This window comes from Abramis brama (assembly GCF_963993115.1).
Source record: "Abramis brama genome assembly, chromosome: 24".
NCBI lineage: Eukaryota > Metazoa > Chordata > Actinopteri > Cypriniformes > Leuciscidae > Abramis > Abramis brama.
Window position 1 is genome coordinate 27428182 of NC_139986.1, and position 17660 is coordinate 27445841.

Consider the following 17660-nt stretch of genomic DNA (forward strand, 5'->3'; position numbering starts at 1 on the left):
GAGATTCAATGTGCCGAAGTGTGATCAGAGAATCAGTGTTGAGTGCGATCCTCTGCAGAGTTTCCACAACATGAAAAGCTTCATTTATCAGCTTTATTTTCTCTTTCTCTAATTCTTGCAGTTCTTCTTCCAGCTTCTGGACCACAGACACACTGTCTCAAATTCTGTCATTATAATTCTTCTTTAACTCTTCATATGTCCTCTTCTTCTTCTTTGTTCTTAATTACATATATTATTTTTTTGCTTCTTTGACATGTTTGCTGTAGTGGCACACTGTACAGTGATTATCTTTCTTCACACTGCACTTGTGTTGTCACAATAACAAAATTATTGTTTCGATACCAATACCAAGTCAAGAATTGCGATTTCGATACTTTTTCGATACTTTTCCTGAAAGGGGAGAAACACTCTCAAATATCATGCAGTGCTTTATTTTAAAACCGGGACAACATTCTAACATATCGAACATATGAACAGCAGATATATTAAACATTTGAACAAAATATGAAATATAAAAATATAAAAAATAAATTTGCTTGTGCTTGTAAAATAAACGTGCTTGACAAATCACATGACCTTCGGAAGAAGGGTGTTGCCTTTAGTATAAATGCAGTCTCTGTTTTAGGTGTCGGCAGGTTGTCTGTGTCAGCTGAATGAGGATTGTTTAAAGCAGATCATACTGTGAGTAGATCCACTTCACTAAATTATTAACTGATTTATGATCTTAAACTGAATTATGTTTTGTGACTGTCAAGACATTCTTCACAGTACATGACCGTACAGGATTAAAGACAAAGAAAAAAACAATTAAATATAAGTTTAGATGTACATAGTTAATGAACAATTTGTATTGCTTGTCATATAGATTTAGCTACTGCATTGTCAAAGTGGTGCTGTACATTTGCTAATACTTTTTACTGTTCCCATGGAAAGTGTTTAATTTAACGTTTACATATCTATGTTTAAATACATTTACTTACAGGTTTTTTTATTTTATTATTCGCTTTGGTACTATTTTCACAAGTAAGGTGTACATTTTCAAAACTCTAAACTGATCACACTTGTAACACAGCTAGTCATTCTTTCAAATCCTGATCGCATGCTTTCATTCAGTCCACATAATCATTGTTTCAAACACAAGATTATTGTAATATGTAATGAGAACATTTGGTTTAATCACAGAAACACATCAGTATGATCTTCTCTTAATTTAGTACTTTTAACAATCAGTTCATTTAAGAGCAAACAAAGCAAGAAACATGTTTCAATTCACCCTTGTTGCTGAAATAATTACAGTAATACAGGCTACAGTTGCCACATTAGAAAATACACTAACATTACATAACTTATGTAATTGAATCCATAATGTTTGTAATAGTATCTATCTAGTGTGTTATCAAAAGCTGTGATGAAGTTATGAAACTGCCAAGAGGTTTTCTGCTAGAACTGAGTTTGCTGGCAATACAGTAAATGTTTTCACTGTGCCATATGACTGTATACTGTAGTTGACCTTTACAGATGAAGGGTGAGTTACAGTAATGTGGCAGTCTCTACCATGGTAATCAGTTTACAGTATCACATGGCATACATACTGTAATGTAATGTAAAATGTAATGTGTGTGATGTCACCATAATGTAATGGTGTAACATAATGTAACACACAGACAACACACACACACTTTGAACAAAGAAATCGCTTATGTAAAAACGAATTCATTAAATTTGGTTATCTGTATAGGAAATTGAATCTATAGAAACCTACAGATGTACCAAATGATTAACCATTAAGATCAGTTGGATTAAATAATAGACAAATGTATTAAACTGAACAAGAATAGATGCAAATCAAAAGTTTGATTATAATAGAATTATGAAAGGCAGTTACTGTGAATGAAATGTTTATACAGATGAAACGCTTATTTTGTGTTGTGAAAATTATACTTTGTGATTTTGTCTATTGTACTAACACAACTGAAACATGCTGAATTGTTTGAAAAAAGTGCACTTTTGAAGATCTGTTGTGATATTTGCACTAAGAGTTTTGAGAATGTACACCTTACTTGTAAAAATAGTAGCAAAGCAAAAACAAACAAACTGTAAATACATTTACTTAATGTCCGTTTTCTTCAATTAGCATCAGACTGCCGAGTTGTCACCACTATGACAGAATCTCAACTGTTATCAGAAGGGTAAGACTACATTATTATTTAATGTTGCTGTTGTCTGTTAGTTCTCGAATCTGATTGGCTGAGAGGACATCCAGGAGGGCTAATGAAATTCAGACCTTGAGCACCACCTTACAAACAGATCATATTTATAATTAAGGAGATACTAATACATCTATCTATAAAGTGATACATATAATGTCATACATACTGATCTTCAGAGGTGTAGCAATAGGTCAGGCAGAGGGGCCCCTGAGGGCTGATCATTTAAACATCAGAAATGTTAATATAAACGCATGGCATGGCCGCCCGCTCTAATGTTAACCTAGATAAATGTGCGTTATTACTAGGCACATATTGCATATTAAGTTAATTTGTGCAAACTCACAATAATAACAAACTGTTGTGCTATTGTAAAATAAAGAAAACAAACAGGACATGTTTTTTTTTCTGTCTCTGTCTCCGTAAACTGGAGCCGAAACTCAGCATATATGCTACTTGCCTCAGACATGAGGAATATATCTATAGACAGACTGAAATGTCTACTTTTAAACATACCAATTTGAAAACAAATACTCTCTGATTATGTAGTCAGTATAGCCCTATGAAAGGTGCATTTCTCTCTATATGCGCTTTCAATACTGCAGAGATGGCGAGTCAGCATCATTTTTATCTTTGCAGCCGACACTGACCCAGAAAACACTAGATTATTAATAAACAATTAAAATGTCTCTTTGTTATTTTTTCCGACACACTGATAATTATTATCTTGTTTTGTGGTAAGTTTTATGTGTGTGCTTGAGCGCGGAATAGGCAATGTTATATATTATATAATATTAAGCAGCCTAATTAAATGGATATAAACGTGTGATTAGTCGGTTAATTGCTTAAATGAATGATGGTATTAGTCGACTGGAAAAATCCTTAGTCGAGGGCAGCCCTAATTAATACATTTACTTAGTTGACATTATTGAATTAGTAGGGGAGAGGCGGGACAGTTGAAACACTTTTCAGATAAATGTCGTTTTCTAAGATAAGGTTACAGATAGATTTTTTATTTTTTGTGATTAACAACTCACATATGTGTTCTCTTAGTATCATGTGTTATTCGGTACAAATATAGAATGATTTAAGTAAAATATGACTTTGAACGGGAGTTGTGCTTTGTTTCAATCGTCCCGCCTGTGCGGGACGGTTGAAACACAGGGGTGGGACGGATGAAACATAACAGTTTAAATGGCAACTATTCATCTAATGCTTATTTTTGTGAACAACACCTGACAAATAACTTATGTACATATTGTTACATACATATTTTGTAATTTATTTTAATTTAAAGGTTCATATTAACCATTTTTGTTCTGTCGCCCAATAAACAATAGGCGATAAGCCTATGCACATTTTGTAATCTTTCTAACAGGCTATTTTGACGAAGACAGACAAATCAGTTTACAATTAATTTTCTTACATTTCTTCCTTGAGTCATATTGAGTGTTTGCTAGTTGAATAGCCTGTTATTATGAAGAAAACGAGGCCAACCAGAAGACGATAAATGAAATTTATTGAATATTAAAGATTGGACAATTGATGATTATTACAGAGATAGCATGTGTTGCGTAATTGAAAATTAATTTGCATTAAAAGAAACACAAGTCTAGAAACAGTATATGAATCTATGAACAGTATAGGCTATGACCAGGTTTAACGTGCAGGACGCGCGGGCGGGACGGTTGAAACACTGTTTCAACCGTCCCGACAGCGCCTCCTGTCATTTAAACCTCTATTGCTCTTAAACTAAAAAACTCTGATATTGCCCACTTAAGGGTGTGTTGCAGTACTAATACACCTGCCGTATTATCATTACAATGGCACATGAAACAATAAATCCAACTTGTCAGTCCAAAAAAAGTACCGCACGAAAGAATTCACTCACCGCATTCAAAAACAGCTTTGCGGCTTTAACTCCAAAACGACACGACGTAAAGAAGAAATGTTTTCGCGGGTATGTTAGGCATTGCGTGCTGTACGTGCTGACGAAATTTGACGTACATGACGTGAGTGGTTTTCAAGGAAATCTCAGTGTTTCATCCGTCCCGCGTTTCAATCGTCCCGCCTCTCCCCTAAGTATTTTATCTATCTCCTCTATGTTAAATTAAATGAGTTAACATAATTAGTTGATAATAAACTAATAAAATAAAGATTAAATCAAGATGCTAAGATGCTTAAGATGTAAGATGTCTTGTTCCTTTCACCACCACACAAAGCACCATTTTTTAAGGTGACAATCCGTTATAAATATGAAGATTGTTTCGCTAAAGAGTGAAATGGATGTGGACATCAGACATGGAGGATCAGCTTGTCGATTAGTGGCAATGTTCAGTCAAAAGCATTCCAAACACTATCATAGCAATTTCTTCCTGCCTATCGTCCGCCATGTTTATTCTAAAGTCTCGAGAGATTGTGCAACATTTCCAGCGTTCACAGTCGGGACTCTGGTGGAAAATCTGTTTGTGTGTGGTATTTGTCTTCTTCACATCGCCCCACACCACACACTATAGGAGCAAAACTGTTAAATCTAGGAATTTTTGTCCTCATGTTTGTGGTCTCCCACATTTTGAAAACCTTGTAAGATTTTAAATAGCCTATATTTTGGTGTGGCCCCAGCATAACATTAAAGTTGGTTTATTTTATAGACAGTAATGGCTTTACATGAATGTACCACATGTTGTTTCTTGAGCAATTAAAATACACGTAATTTATCCAAAAAAGCCATGTAAAATAACATTCTGTTTTAACATTACAGTGAAAAACATATGGATGGGTTACGTCAAGAATTACATGATCTCATCAAGAAAAGCAACTCAATTGAAGATGGAAATCCTGCTAGATATCATCTGGAAACAAGTACAGACAATTTGAATCAATCTGAACCATATAAAAAAAATTACTTTGGAAAGAGAGACGAAAATAAACCCCATAAAACGTCTCGGGTTACGACTGTAACCCTCGTTCCCTGAGAAGGGAACGAGACGCTGCGTCGAGAATCGACACATTGGGGAACGCCTTCAGCGTGACGCGTCTGAAGCCTGTATGGAACTAGTCCAATCTTGATTGGTGTAACGTGATGACGTCACTCGTGACGTTGCATGTGACGGTGAAGCGGAAGCTATAAAAAGGAGACCGGAACATAACAGCGCTAGCTTTCAATTGGTCGAAGCAAGTCGTTCTCAGGAGCGCGAAAGTGTGGCCGAGGGACGCAGCGTCTCGTTCCCTTCTCAGGGAACGAGGGTTACAGTCGTAACCCGAGACGTTCCCTTTCGAGGGAACTCGCGCTGCGTCGAGAATCGACACATTGGGGAACGAAATGCCCACTGCGCCACACTGAGAGAGTACGCCCTAGTATGAATTAATCTGGCATACTCAAGACGAGAGAACCCGTGAACCCGGTGTAGAGGGCAGATCCAAACTGTAGTGTTTTAAAAAGGTGTGAGGGGAAGCCCAGCCTGCAGCATCACAGACCTCTTGGAGGGAAACTCCCGCTAGCAGAGCCTTAGAGGAAGCCACCCCTCTAGTGGAGTGGGCTTTTATCGCTAGAGGTGAAGGCAAACCACGCACCTCGTAAGCTGAAGAAATTGTTTCCACTATCCATCTGCTAATAGTTTGTTTTGAAGCAGGTGATCCCTTCCTTGGGGACCCAAAGCACACAAGTAGTTGGTCCGACTTCCTCCAACCCGAAGTTCTTTGTACATAGATTTCCAGGGCCCGGATCGGGCATAATAGATGTAATTTAGCTTGCTCATCCGACACATGCGGTGGAGGATGAAAGGCCTGGAGAATAATGGAGCGTGCCACATTAGACGGTACCTTAGGCACATAACCAGATCTAGGGTGGAGAATAGCTTTTACTCTGCCAGGAGCGAACTCCAGGCAGGAAGGAGCGACAGATAGAGCCTGCAGGTCCCCTACTCTTTTTAGGGACGTGATGGCGAGCAGGAACGCTACTTTAGCAGACATAAATTTCTCCGACACCTCATCCAAAGGTTCAAAGGGTGCCACAGATAATCCCTCAAGAACCACTGTCAGGTCCCACGTGGGGACCCTAGACTGAATGACAGGCCTCATCCTCCTAACTCCACGAAGGAAACGTACTATAAGTGGGTGTCTCCCCAAAGTGCCCACCCCTAAAGGCGTGTGGAAGGCAGCTAAGGCCGCCACATAGACCTTAAGCGTGGACGGGGAGAGTCCGTCCGAGAAACGACTCTGAAGGAACTCCAGCACTGAAGCCACCGGGCAGTTAACTGGGTCCACTTGATGTTCTCTGCACCATAAAGTGAAAACATTCCATTTCAACATATACAGTTTCCTCGTGGAGGGGGCTCTAGAGTTTAAAATGGTCTCGACAACCTCGGTTGAGAGACCGGCATTTAAGAGTTGGTCCCCCTCAGGGGCCAAACCCACAGCTTCCATAGCTCTGGTTGAGGGTGGAAAATCGTACCCTCGGCCTGAGACAGAAGGTCTTTCCTGATCGGAATTTGCCACGGACGACCTGCTAGGAGAACCATAATGTCCGAGAACCACACTCGGGCCGGCCAGTACGGGGCTACTAGGAGCAGACTGATCCCGTACCGCCGGACCCTCTCTAGAACCCCTGGGAGCAGAGCAACCGGGGGAAATGCGTACAGACGAAGCCTCGGCCACGTCTGTACCATGGCATCCAGTCCGAGAGGAGCTGGAAGCGTGAGGGAGTACCAGAGTGGACAGTGGGTGTTCTCTTGAGAGGCGAACAGGTCCACTTCCGCCTGACCAAATTCCCTCCATATCAACTCCACCACCTCGGGGTGGAGTCTCCATTCCCCGGGCCTCAGCCCCTGCCTCGACAGGATGTCTGCTCCCACATTGCTGTCCCCAGGGATAAACATCGCCCTGAGTGAAAGAAGTTTCCCCTGGGCCCATAGAAGAACCTGATGCGCCAGTCTGCACAGAGGGCGCGATCTCAGGCCCCCCTGACGATTTATATATGACACCACCGACATATTGTCTGTTCGTACTAGAACATGACGGCCTCTGAGATCCGGAAGGAAATGTCTGAGGGCCAGACACACTGCCATCATCTCCAAGCAATTGATGTGCCAAGAAAGATGATGTTCCTTCCAAATACCTCTGGTGTAGCGGCCTTCCATTACCGCACCCCAGCCTGTGAGGGAGGCATCCGTGGTTAGAATCTTTCTCTGACACGGTGCCCCCAACACAGGACCTAGGGACAGGAACCCTGGTTTCTTCCACATGACCAAAGAACGAAGGCATCTGCGCGTTACCTTGATCGTGCGAAAAGGGTTGCCCCTCGGGGAAAACCCTCTGGTCCTGAGCCACCACTGCAGGGCCCTCATGTACAGCAGGCCAAAAGGGATCACGTTGGACGCTGCTGCCATAAGGCCCAACACCCTCTGAAAGTGTTTGACAGTGATGGCCTGGCCTAGCTTGAGACTCGTTACTGTGTTCAAGATAGTATCTATCCGAGCAGGAGACAACTGTGCCCGCATCGTGATAGAATCCCACACTACCCCCAGGAAAGTGGTTCTCTGTAGAGGAATTAAAGAACTTTTCTTGGCATTGAGTCTTAACCCTAAGCACCTTAAATGGTTCAGAACAACATCTCGATGTTGAACCGCCATTTCTACTGACTGTGCCAAAATGAGCCAGTCGTCGATATAATTGAGGATGCGAATGCCTTGAAGTCTCAGAGGAGCAAGGGCCGCATCCATGCATTTCGTGAAGGTGCGAGGAGACAGTGCTAGGCCGAAAGGAAGAACTCTGTATTGATACGCCTTTCCCCCGAAAGCGAATCTTAGGAACTTCCTGTGTTGAGGAAGGATGGAAATATGGAAGTAAGCATCTTTCAGATCTATTGTGACAAACCAGTCCTCGGACCTGATCTGACTCACGATAAGAGGTATAGTCAACATCTTGAACCTGTATCTCCTCAGAGACCGGTTCAATACCCTTAGATCTATTATGGGCCGTAACCCCCCATCCTTTTTGGGAACTATAAAGTACCGACTGTAGAACCCGGCTTCCCTTTCCTGAAGAGGAACCTCCTCTATGGCCTCCTTTGCTAAGAGGGACTGAACCTCTTGCTCCATAACCTGACCCTGCTCTGGGCTGACCAGTGTGTGAACCACCCCACTGAATCTTGGTGGACGATACTCGAACTGAATTCTGTACCCCTTTTCCACTGTACGCAGGACCCACTGAGATATATTTTGAAGACCCTTCCAGGTGTCTAAATAATCTACTAGGGGGATCAGTCTCTCGGGACTGACCTCGGGTGTTGTAATTGAAATATCGGTGACCTGAAGCATTGGTTTGGCAGGAACTAACCGACATAATTTTATTGCAGGCCTCGTGAGAGGGAACGCAACCGACAGAGCCGCATCGTTTTCGGGCGGACACTGCGATTTGCGTTCGCTGAAAACCGATGTGTCCCGAAGCGCACGTAGCGGCGGGAAGCACAAATCGATTTCCTGAGGGCTCCGTGAAGGAGCTTGATGTTGTAGCTCTATCACGGGGGAGACCACCCTCAGAGGCCTGCGCAACGCGTCAGGGCCTCTTCGCCGAAGCCTTCCTAGCCTGAATGACAGTCCTCAGATCTGCCCTAGGCCCGGAAGACTTCGGCTGAGAGTGTTGCCCTCGGACCCAGACCTTCCTCGGGGGGGCACGAGAAGCAACACTCTCCTTCTGCTGCTGCAGGTGTGAGGAGCTGGCGGCTGCCTCAAGGGACTGCCCCCTGGCAGCAGACCCCTGAGACTTGGAACGACGGCGGGGGATAAGATGTTTCAGAGCGGCCGATTGTCGTTTCGTCTCCTGAAACCTCTCGACGACAGTGTTGACTGCGTCGCCGAAAAGGCCAGAAGACGAAATTGGGGCATCGAGGAGGAAAGCCCTGTCCTTCTCCCCGATACCCGACAGATTTAGCCATAGATGCCTCTCCGTGGCTACCATAGCTGCCATAGAGCGGCCAATGGCACGGGCCGTCTCTTTGGTAGCACGGAGAGACAAATCGACCGCTCTACGCATCTCCCGAATATCATCAAAGGAGACCTCCCCGCTCTCGTCCACTTCCTTTAGGAGGTCGGCCTGGTACGCCTGCAAAAGCCCCATCGTGTGCAGGCATGCACCAGCCCGACCTGCCGCCATATATGCCTTCCCAACAAGCGCCGAGGTGGTACGGCAGGGCTTGGAGGGAAGCGCCGGAGCTCTCAGGGACGATGCAGCATCGGGCGAGAGATGTGATGCAAAATTCTCTTCTACCCGTGGCATCGTCCCATAGCCCTTCTCTTTCGCCCCCACAATGCTAGAATATATATGTACATTGGGGCTTGATATACGAGAAGAGAAGGGCTTATTCCACGATCTCGACACCTCGGTGTGGAGATCGGGAAAAAATGGGAGAGACCGGCGTGAAGGTTGTGGCCGGGCTTGCAGGAAGCGCTCATCCAACATACTCTTTTTTGTCGCTTCCTGCTTATCTGGGGGCCATTCTAGATTTAATTTACCCACAGCCCGTGTCACAACCTCCAGCAACTCCTCAAAGGCAGGAGAAAGTGGTGATGGAGTTTCACTTTCTCCTGCCTCGATGTTCAAACTATCTGATCCCTCAGAACCAGATAATTCAAACATCGGGTCCTCCACGCGGGCGGAAGAAGCCGCTGGGCGGGCTTCCACCTCGCGAGCAGGACCGTGGGAACTGGCCGATGAATGTTGAGAAAGGGCCGCGGCCGTCTCAACATTCTCAGCCAGATCCTTTTGCGAACCCCATGAATGCAAGCGCCGCGCTGCCTCGACAGCCGCGGGACCTGATCCATGGGGAGCGCGGGCTTGGCCTGATTCATCGAACAGACCAAGCCGGGAGCGGAGCGTTCTCAGGGGCATTTGATCACAGTTTGCACAGACAGCGCCCTCGAGCGCTGCCCGTGCATGCTCCACTCCCAGACAAACAACACAGAGCACATGTGTGTCACCCTCGCTTAAATAACGTGGGCAAGGAGGCACACACGGTCTGAACTGCTTCTCTTTCTCCATCAATACCTTTTTACCGACAAACAACACCAAATAAGACACACAGTTTCACATATAACGCTTGCTGAAGAACAGAAAGCTAGCGCTGTTATGTTCCGGTCTCCTTTTTATAGCTTCCGCTTCACCGTCACATGCAACGTCACGAGTGACGTCATCACGTTACACCAATCAAGATTGGACTAGTTCCATACAGGCTTCAGACGCGTCACGCTGAAGGCGTTCCCCAATGTGTCGATTCTCGACGCAGCGCGAGTTCCCTCGAAAGGGAACTATTCTGATGGTGGGAGAAACAGGAACAGGAAAAACAACCCTGATCAATGCGATGATCAACTACATGTTGGGTGTGAAGAGAGAAGACAAGGTTTGGTTTGAGATCACAGATGAACAGAGTGACCAAACATCAGTTTACAGTCAGACCTCCAGCATCACTGTTTATGGGTTTTATCCACAAGAGAGTCCGATCCATTTAACAATCATCGACACACCAGGATATGGAGACACACGTGGAGCTAATCTTGATAAACAGATCGCCATGAGTTTGTACAATTTAAGTAAATCTGAAGAAGGGATTCATGAAGTAGATGCAGTGTGTCTGCTGATTAATGCAACCCAAAATAGACTCTCTGACAGACAGAAATACATATTTGATGCTGTTCAGTCTTTATTTGGGAAAGATATTGCTGAAAACATTGTCTTGCTCTTCACACACTCAAATGGAAAGCCTCCTAAAAATGTCCTGATGGCTGTTAAAGAGGCTAAAGTCAAGTGTGCAGTGAATGACAAGAATCAGCCGGTGTTTTTCCTGTTTGACAACTGTCAGTCAGAAACTGCTGATGAAGAATATGAAATGATACAAGAACATTCATGGAGTCTCAGTTTTAGAGGAATGAAAGGATTGTTCAATTTCCTTGACACAATACAACCAAAAAACATGAAGATGACTCAAGATGTGTTGCAGAACCGGGAGCAGTTGGAGGCAAATATCTCTAATCTACAGTCACGTGTTGAATGGATGGATCTAAAGCAAAATGAACTGAAACAAACTCAAAAAGCTCTGAGGAATAACAAGGGATATGTCACGATCGAACAGAACTTTGTGTATGAAGTTGAAGTGGCCTATAAAGAGAAGGTTGATATTGATTCTTCTCTAGCCGATAAGGCCACATGCTGCAGTGTCTGTAAGGAGAACTGTCATTATCCAGGATGCTGGTGGGTCACCCCTCTCTCACGGTGCAGTGTGATGAAAAAGGGTCACTGTACAGTGTGCACAAAGAAATGCCACTACAGTTTTCACTTCAAAGAAGCAAAAATATATAAAAATAAAACAATGAAGGTGATGAGGACATATGAAGATTTAAAGAAGAAATATGAAGACAAAATTGGAGACAGTGAGTCTGTGGTCCAGAAGCTGGAAGAAGAACTGCAAGAATTAGTGGAAGAGAATAAAAAGCTGTTTTTGCTGCTTTTGACTGTGTGGAAACTCTGGAGAAGATCGCACTCATCATTAATTCTCTTTTCAAACTTGAAAACATTGATTTTCTGGTTAAGAAGCTGAAGAAAATAAATGAGCCTGAAAAGGCTGAAACACTGAAAAACATCAAGAAGAGAGCAGGAGAAGGAAAACAAGAGCACTTGGATACATAATATATTATAAAAAAAAATGTCATTAGATATAAATGTACAATCAGTGATCATATTTTATATAATTGTGATTACAATAGGCTTCCCATATACTATACATTCCCATATATTATTCATTAGACATGGACACATTTGTTGGTACACTCATTGAAAAAAGCTTGAAGTGATACAATTAAAAGTAATCGTGTCATCTATGTCTTTATGCCTTTGGTATGTCAGAGTCTTGCAAAAAAGGTGTGAAAAGAGATAAATTATTGCTTGTTCTACTAAGATATTCTGAAATGTTCTAGATGTTGTTTGTACCCCTTGAAAAGAAATATAAATAACTGAATTATAGAGATGTTTTGAACTAACTGTTTTCTTTAATTAGTATCACATCTTCAGTCTTGCACTGTAAATGTATTATTGAGTTATTGGCTATAGCACTGTAACACTACAGCATGAAATCCAGCAGTGTGACAAACAAACTAAAGAATTTTAAAAACACATTATTCACAAAAAAATGATTTGGACACACACACACACACACACACAAAAACACACACACACACACACACACACACACACACACACACAGCCATCAAGAATCAGCATATTAATCACAACAACGGTGACAATCAACAAAATATTCAGATTAAACTGCACATAAAATAAGCTGCTAAAAAGTCATTACAAAAACAACAGAAAAAAATAAAATAAAATAGTAAGAATAAAAGAAAATATGAACACAATTCAGCTATAATTATTCATGCTGCAATGCATGTTGGGATTCATGGATGAGTTTTGCACTATGGTGACTTCCATCATACACACTGCATCATGAAGCTTTTCATGTCATCAATGTTGAGATTCATATGCTTATTCTTGATGTCTGTATATGTCTAAATGATGCAGGAGCTTATAGCCACTCAGTTACAGCAGTCAGAGAAAAACTAATGTTAAAAAGTCAAGGGTCAAGAGTCCAACTAAAGCAAACACTGAACACCATCATGGTGACTTCAAACCAAATTCAGTTCTCAAGTCTCACGCATTGGCCGTGAGACACACGCAATTCAACCAGTTCACACGCTCACACGCCACACCGTGTATTTCTCACGCTGAAAAGGCAATGCCAACCAAGTTGTCCTGCAAGCTTTATATATAACGTTGTATACGAGGCACAGGCACACAAAGTGAAGTTTCCTGCCTCCAGCACGTATCTCGGCCAGATTGCGTTTGTTACTAGACAACATAGATGCACGAACACATGGAAATTGACGGAACATTCTCGGCCACCGTACGTTCGTTACTTCGTAACCAACAACATCGCATCAACACAAAACACATTTCCTAAACTGGAGTGTGTACTCTTGTGTACACACACACACCTTAATGCTCTAATATGTCATTTGTTCACAATGTCCCACCACACAATAAATCATTATACCATTTCGACTAGACACAAAAAGCTGCAAAAAGATTTGTTTTTCCAAACTGTTTGGAGCAATTTGTTATATTTGTAATTTTGAAATATAACATTAAAGAGTATATTTGATGTGATGAATTGCTCTGTCATTTATCAGATTTACCAATTGTTATAATTTCAATTTGTGCTGGTTAATTATGAACAATTGGGTAAAATTGGGGGGCGGGAATGGGCGGGGCTCCATTAGGGCTCCTCCCCTAACCGCATGTGATCTCACTCCAAGCTTTTGATAAAACTTGAGAATCCTGCAAATTATAATTTTCAATAAAACATCAACATCTAAACCTCTTTTAATTTTCAATAAGAACATCTGTAGACACATGACAGAAATGTGGTTGTTGAACTGGTTAGTTGTTAAGCTGGTTAAGCTGGTATGATTGTGGAGTTGTTTACCCTTATGAAAAATAAGTTTATTCAAGTGTGCTATTAGTATAATTCTTTTAAGCTAAAAATAAGAAAGTATGTTCAGTTGTTTTATATACTTCTCAGAAATATACTTAAAATTGCACTTAAATATTATGGAAGCTTATGGGTAGCAAATTTCAATTTGAAATGTAATATGCAAAATGACAATGCAATATGTAAAATGGCAATGCATTTCTGTATTTAAATTTAAATTTTCCAAAACATTTGTGCAACGTTTGGTGCAAAATGAAAATGAAAATTTACATTTGCCATTTCATACACTAGTTTTAATATGTAAATTGAATCCATATTTTAACGCTTTATAAGTTGCAAAATTAAAATTAATTACAGAAATGATTAGATATGTTTAACATGTTCAAGCAAAAACTGTAGCAAAATTGTCATTTAAATGTTATTTTTTCTTAATTGCATTTACACTCACAGTTAAGACACTTGCGATTGCATTTCCATTAAGTGTCCCGCAATGAATGTAGCAAAATTCAAATCAAATTCAAAAACAAATTGTTTTATGCAATTGAAAACTGAGTCAAAGGCTGAGAAATAGCTTATGGTTTTGAAGATTTGGCATGTAGTTTTGCACTTTGAATGAGAGGTTTCAAAAATCGTGTGACATGAAAAGATTTTGTGTGTAAGCAGTTGGTAAAAACTGTAAAAAGTCAAGGGTCAAGAGCCCAACTAAAGCAAACATGTATTGTAGGAGCTTTAATTCTTTTATTTTTCTTATTGGTTATTCACTGTCACATGGGCACAGGTGATCACTTCAGTTTTCTTTATTTCCTTTGGCCGATTTTTTGGGCTAGTGTTGGAAGGGGCAAGTAACAGGAGCCAACTTTCTGTTGACCGTATTGCGTTGGTTAAATCATGGTTACATACTGTATGTCAAGCTAAATTAAAAGTAAAAATCAAGCTAAGATCGTCAGTCCTCCTTTAAGTAATGAAATGACGACCGAGTGCAAGCGAGTCACAAGCCATCCCGTTACGTAGCCCCTTTGTGGCTATTGGATGCTGTGAACTGATCACCAACATTGGTAACGTCAAATGAAACAAATCAACATCTAAACCTCTGTTAATTCTCAATAGGAATTTCTGTAGATGTATGAATACAAATAAAGTCAATCTGGTTAGTAATACTGTAAGTGAAGCTGCAATGCTATTTTTTGGAGTTGTTTAATCCTCCTCTGCAGAGGAGATATTTATTGTTTTCTGTGTCTGGAAGTCAGGGCCTGGGAATCACATGACAAGACAGGAAACAGGTATGAGGTTATGATCTTATTACAGTATTTTTCAATCTCACAGTGTGTAATGAGTGTTCAGAGTGTCTGTTTGGATGATTTTGAGAGCCATATGAAGCCAAAGTTGAATTAAATTAACAATAATATAGTTTTGAATTAAATGTTTGGTCAATTATTTTTGTGGTTTTGAATTTTTCAGTTATAGCTTTAAGAAATGTGTTAAAGTTTTCAGGAAGTTTGTCTTAGCAATTAAGCACAAATAAATAAATAAAAATCTGCACCAAAACTAATTAAGTGATTTTATTAATAATTTGACGTCACTTTGCCCCGAATCTGCGAACGGGTTGTTCTAAGACACTGCTTATGATTTATGGGGATTTAAAAAAAAGCACTTGTGGACTTTTATCATTATAGGGTGGTTGTGTACACACTGCCAACACACATTTATGTTCAAAGTGAATTTGGCATAATAGATGTCCTTTAAATAATAGTGCAACCCACTGAAGAGATGAATGTCTGTCCCTCACATTCTCACTTTCATTCCCGTTAAAAATCAAAGATGGCACTGCTGTGACTACGATCCATATCAACTGAACTAAATGTTATTGCAAATTTCAAGGTTTTGACAGGATAGACAGCACTGAAACACTGTGTTTTCTAGGCTTTTCCCAGCTGTTGCATTGGCACATTATCACTATGTTGTGAAGTTATACCCCTACAACTTTATACAACAGTTAGTTTGATTGTCAGTCCTTCACTGACTCACACTATACCACAGACATCTCCACAAAGGTTTGCGTAGGACACATATGCTGATAAAGTAAACTGCCCTCATGCCAAAGGAATAGTTTCAGTTCTGCTTAATGTTATCTTATTTCAGTCATGAGGCACATAATATGCTGATAATGTAAACTGCCCTCATGCAAAGTGAATAGTTTCAGTTCTGCTCATTGGTAATTATTTCAGTGGAAATAAGTTGGAACGGATTGTTGTTGTTGTTGTCGCAAACATACCTGTGCAACCGTGACACGGATGTAGAAGAATGGAGAATTAAGACTTAAAGGGATAGTTCACTTTGAAATTAAATTTTGGTATGTTTTAGCTTACCTCAAGGGCATCCAAGATGTAGGTGTCTTTTTTTCCGCAGTAGTTTCAATTTTGATATTTTTAGGTCAAACCGTTCTTGTCTGTCAGTCATATAATGCAGGTCTATGGTCACTGTCTCAAAGAGCATGCACAGAGTCCAAATTAAAACAATTCCCCATCGTCCAAATTAAACAATTCCCCATCGTAAGTACACATTGATGGCCTAAGACACGAAACGAGCGGTTTGTGTGAGAAAACGAACAGTATTTATATTGTTTTTACCTCTTATACACAGCCACGTCCAAGTGATCTGGTGCAGACTGGTGCATAGATATATACACTAGATGTCGCCTTGGCTACGGCAGTTCTTAACGAATGCCGTAGCCAAGGCGACTTCTAGTGTATATATCTATGCACCAGTCTGCGTACACGTCACACAACAGGATGCGCGCGCCCTCAGATCACTTGGACGTGGCTGTTTATAAGAGGTAAAAACGATATAAATACTGTTAGTTTTCTCACACAAACCGCTCGTTTCGTGTCTTAGGCCATCAATGTGTACTTACGATGGGGAATTGTTTAATTTGGACGATGGGGAATTGTTTTAATTTGGACTCTGTGCATGCTCTTTGAGACAGTGACCATAGACCTGCATTAAATGACTGACAGACAAGAACGGTTTGACCTAAAAATATCAAAATTGAAACTACTGCGGAAAAAAAAGACACCTACATCTTGGATGCCCTTGAGGTAAGCTAAAACATACCAAAATTTAATTTCAAAGTGAACTATCCCTTTAAGACAGATTGATGTAATGTCACAATTCAAAGAGATACATTTCTCATGTTGTCACAGTAACAAAGATTTAAATAAAAAAAAGTAACAGTCATGTAGTGTTTTTATGGCCACAGTATTGGAGATTGGGTCTAGTTGTCAGGGGTTTTTATCTTAAAAACTAAAAGCTTTGATTCTAAATGTGTATATAAAGTTTAGGTAACAGTTATTGTCTGTTCTGATTGTCCTGGTGTCATTTTAACTAAAAAACTAAGGCTTCTAGAGAATGCTTGTGTAACGTGAAATTAAATACTAAGATACAATAGATACAGCCCTGATACTGCAGAGCCTGAGACCCAAAAATATGCATTTATGACACATTGCTTCTATAAATGCAGCGCATAATTAAGCTAAAAAAACTGTAGAAGCTGCAGGTTTAGTAAGAACATCAAACCATCATTCACTCAGAGACCATTCCACCTGGAGACCCTCAGGTTCTGACGCTATACTGTGACGTTTGACTTGAGTGTGTCCTCGAGGTTATTTTAAAGCAGGTCATTTATTTGAGATGTTGCTATGGCTACATATGTACATGTTTGTTTGTTTTTACCATGCACCACACGAAGAGACAGTGCACAAATATAAATAAATGTTAATATTTTATTAAATCAACCTATAACTCAGCATTTAGTGCAATATGGGAACTAACATTTTCCTTCTGGATTCACACATCTGCATGCTGATAACTATCTCCTTTTGTATTGTAAGCTAGGTTTGGGTGAGTAAATAGTGAGA

At 40.8% G+C, this 17660-nt stretch overlaps 3 protein-coding genes across 3 annotated transcripts in view; all 3 read left to right on the top strand.

Moving 5' to 3' along the window:
- The first annotated feature begins 670 nt into the window (after positions 1-670).
- Positions 671-17660, top strand: part of LOC311075330 (uncharacterized protein) — a 250040-nt gene continuing 233050 nt past the window's right edge. The window contains exon 1 of the mRNA XM_084102648.1: positions 671-681. The gene's annotated coding sequence lies outside the window, so the exon portion shown is untranslated. The remainder of the gene's footprint in view (positions 682-17660) is intronic.
- LOC311075333 (uncharacterized protein) overlaps positions 3162-17660 on the top strand; it is a 467028-nt gene continuing 452529 nt past the window's right edge. Inside the window, exon 1 of the mRNA XM_084102653.1 lies at positions 3162-4289. The gene's annotated coding sequence lies outside the window, so the exon portion shown is untranslated. The remainder of the gene's footprint in view (positions 4290-17660) is intronic.
- Positions 10515-12324, top strand: LOC311075892 (uncharacterized protein). The gene has a single exon (XM_084103573.1). It carries the CDS (start codon positions 10519-10521, stop codon positions 11794-11796), a length of 1278 nt encoding a protein of 425 aa, XP_083959699.1. The 5' UTR covers positions 10515-10518; the 3' UTR covers positions 11797-12324.